The 200-nt window shown below is 62.5% G+C and overlaps 1 protein-coding gene across 1 annotated transcript in view; it reads right to left on the bottom strand.

Moving 5' to 3' along the window:
* DND1 (DND microRNA-mediated repression inhibitor 1) overlaps positions 1 to 200 on the bottom strand; it is a 1,953-nt gene that overhangs the window by 1,396 nt on the left and 357 nt on the right. The window contains exon 3 of the mRNA XM_010076395.1: positions 6 to 196. Within this exon, the coding sequence (XP_010074697.1) occupies positions 6 to 196 (191 nt within the window). The remainder of the gene's footprint in view (positions 1 to 5; positions 197 to 200) is intronic.

Here is a 200-nt window from a genome sequence, read left to right as displayed (position 1 = left end):
CAGGCCGTCCACGCTCAGCTCGCACTTCTCCGTGCTCTTGGACACCACGATGGCGCAGCCCTCGCGCACCTGGAAGTTGTTGAAGGCAGCGATCGCCTCCCTGGCGCCGTGCCGGTTGCTGTACTTGGCGTAGGCAAAGCCCCGGTTGAGCCCACTGAAGGTCATCATGAGGCGAAACTCATAGAGCTTCCCCACGCTCT

This window comes from Pterocles gutturalis, unplaced genomic scaffold (genome assembly GCF_000699245.1).
Source record: "Pterocles gutturalis isolate BGI_N339 unplaced genomic scaffold, ASM69924v1 scaffold28173, whole genome shotgun sequence".
Taxonomy (NCBI): domain Eukaryota; kingdom Metazoa; phylum Chordata; class Aves; order Pterocliformes; family Pteroclidae; genus Pterocles; species Pterocles gutturalis.
The sequence above is the reverse complement of the archived record's forward strand: the minus strand, read 5'-3'. Positions and strand labels throughout refer to the sequence as shown.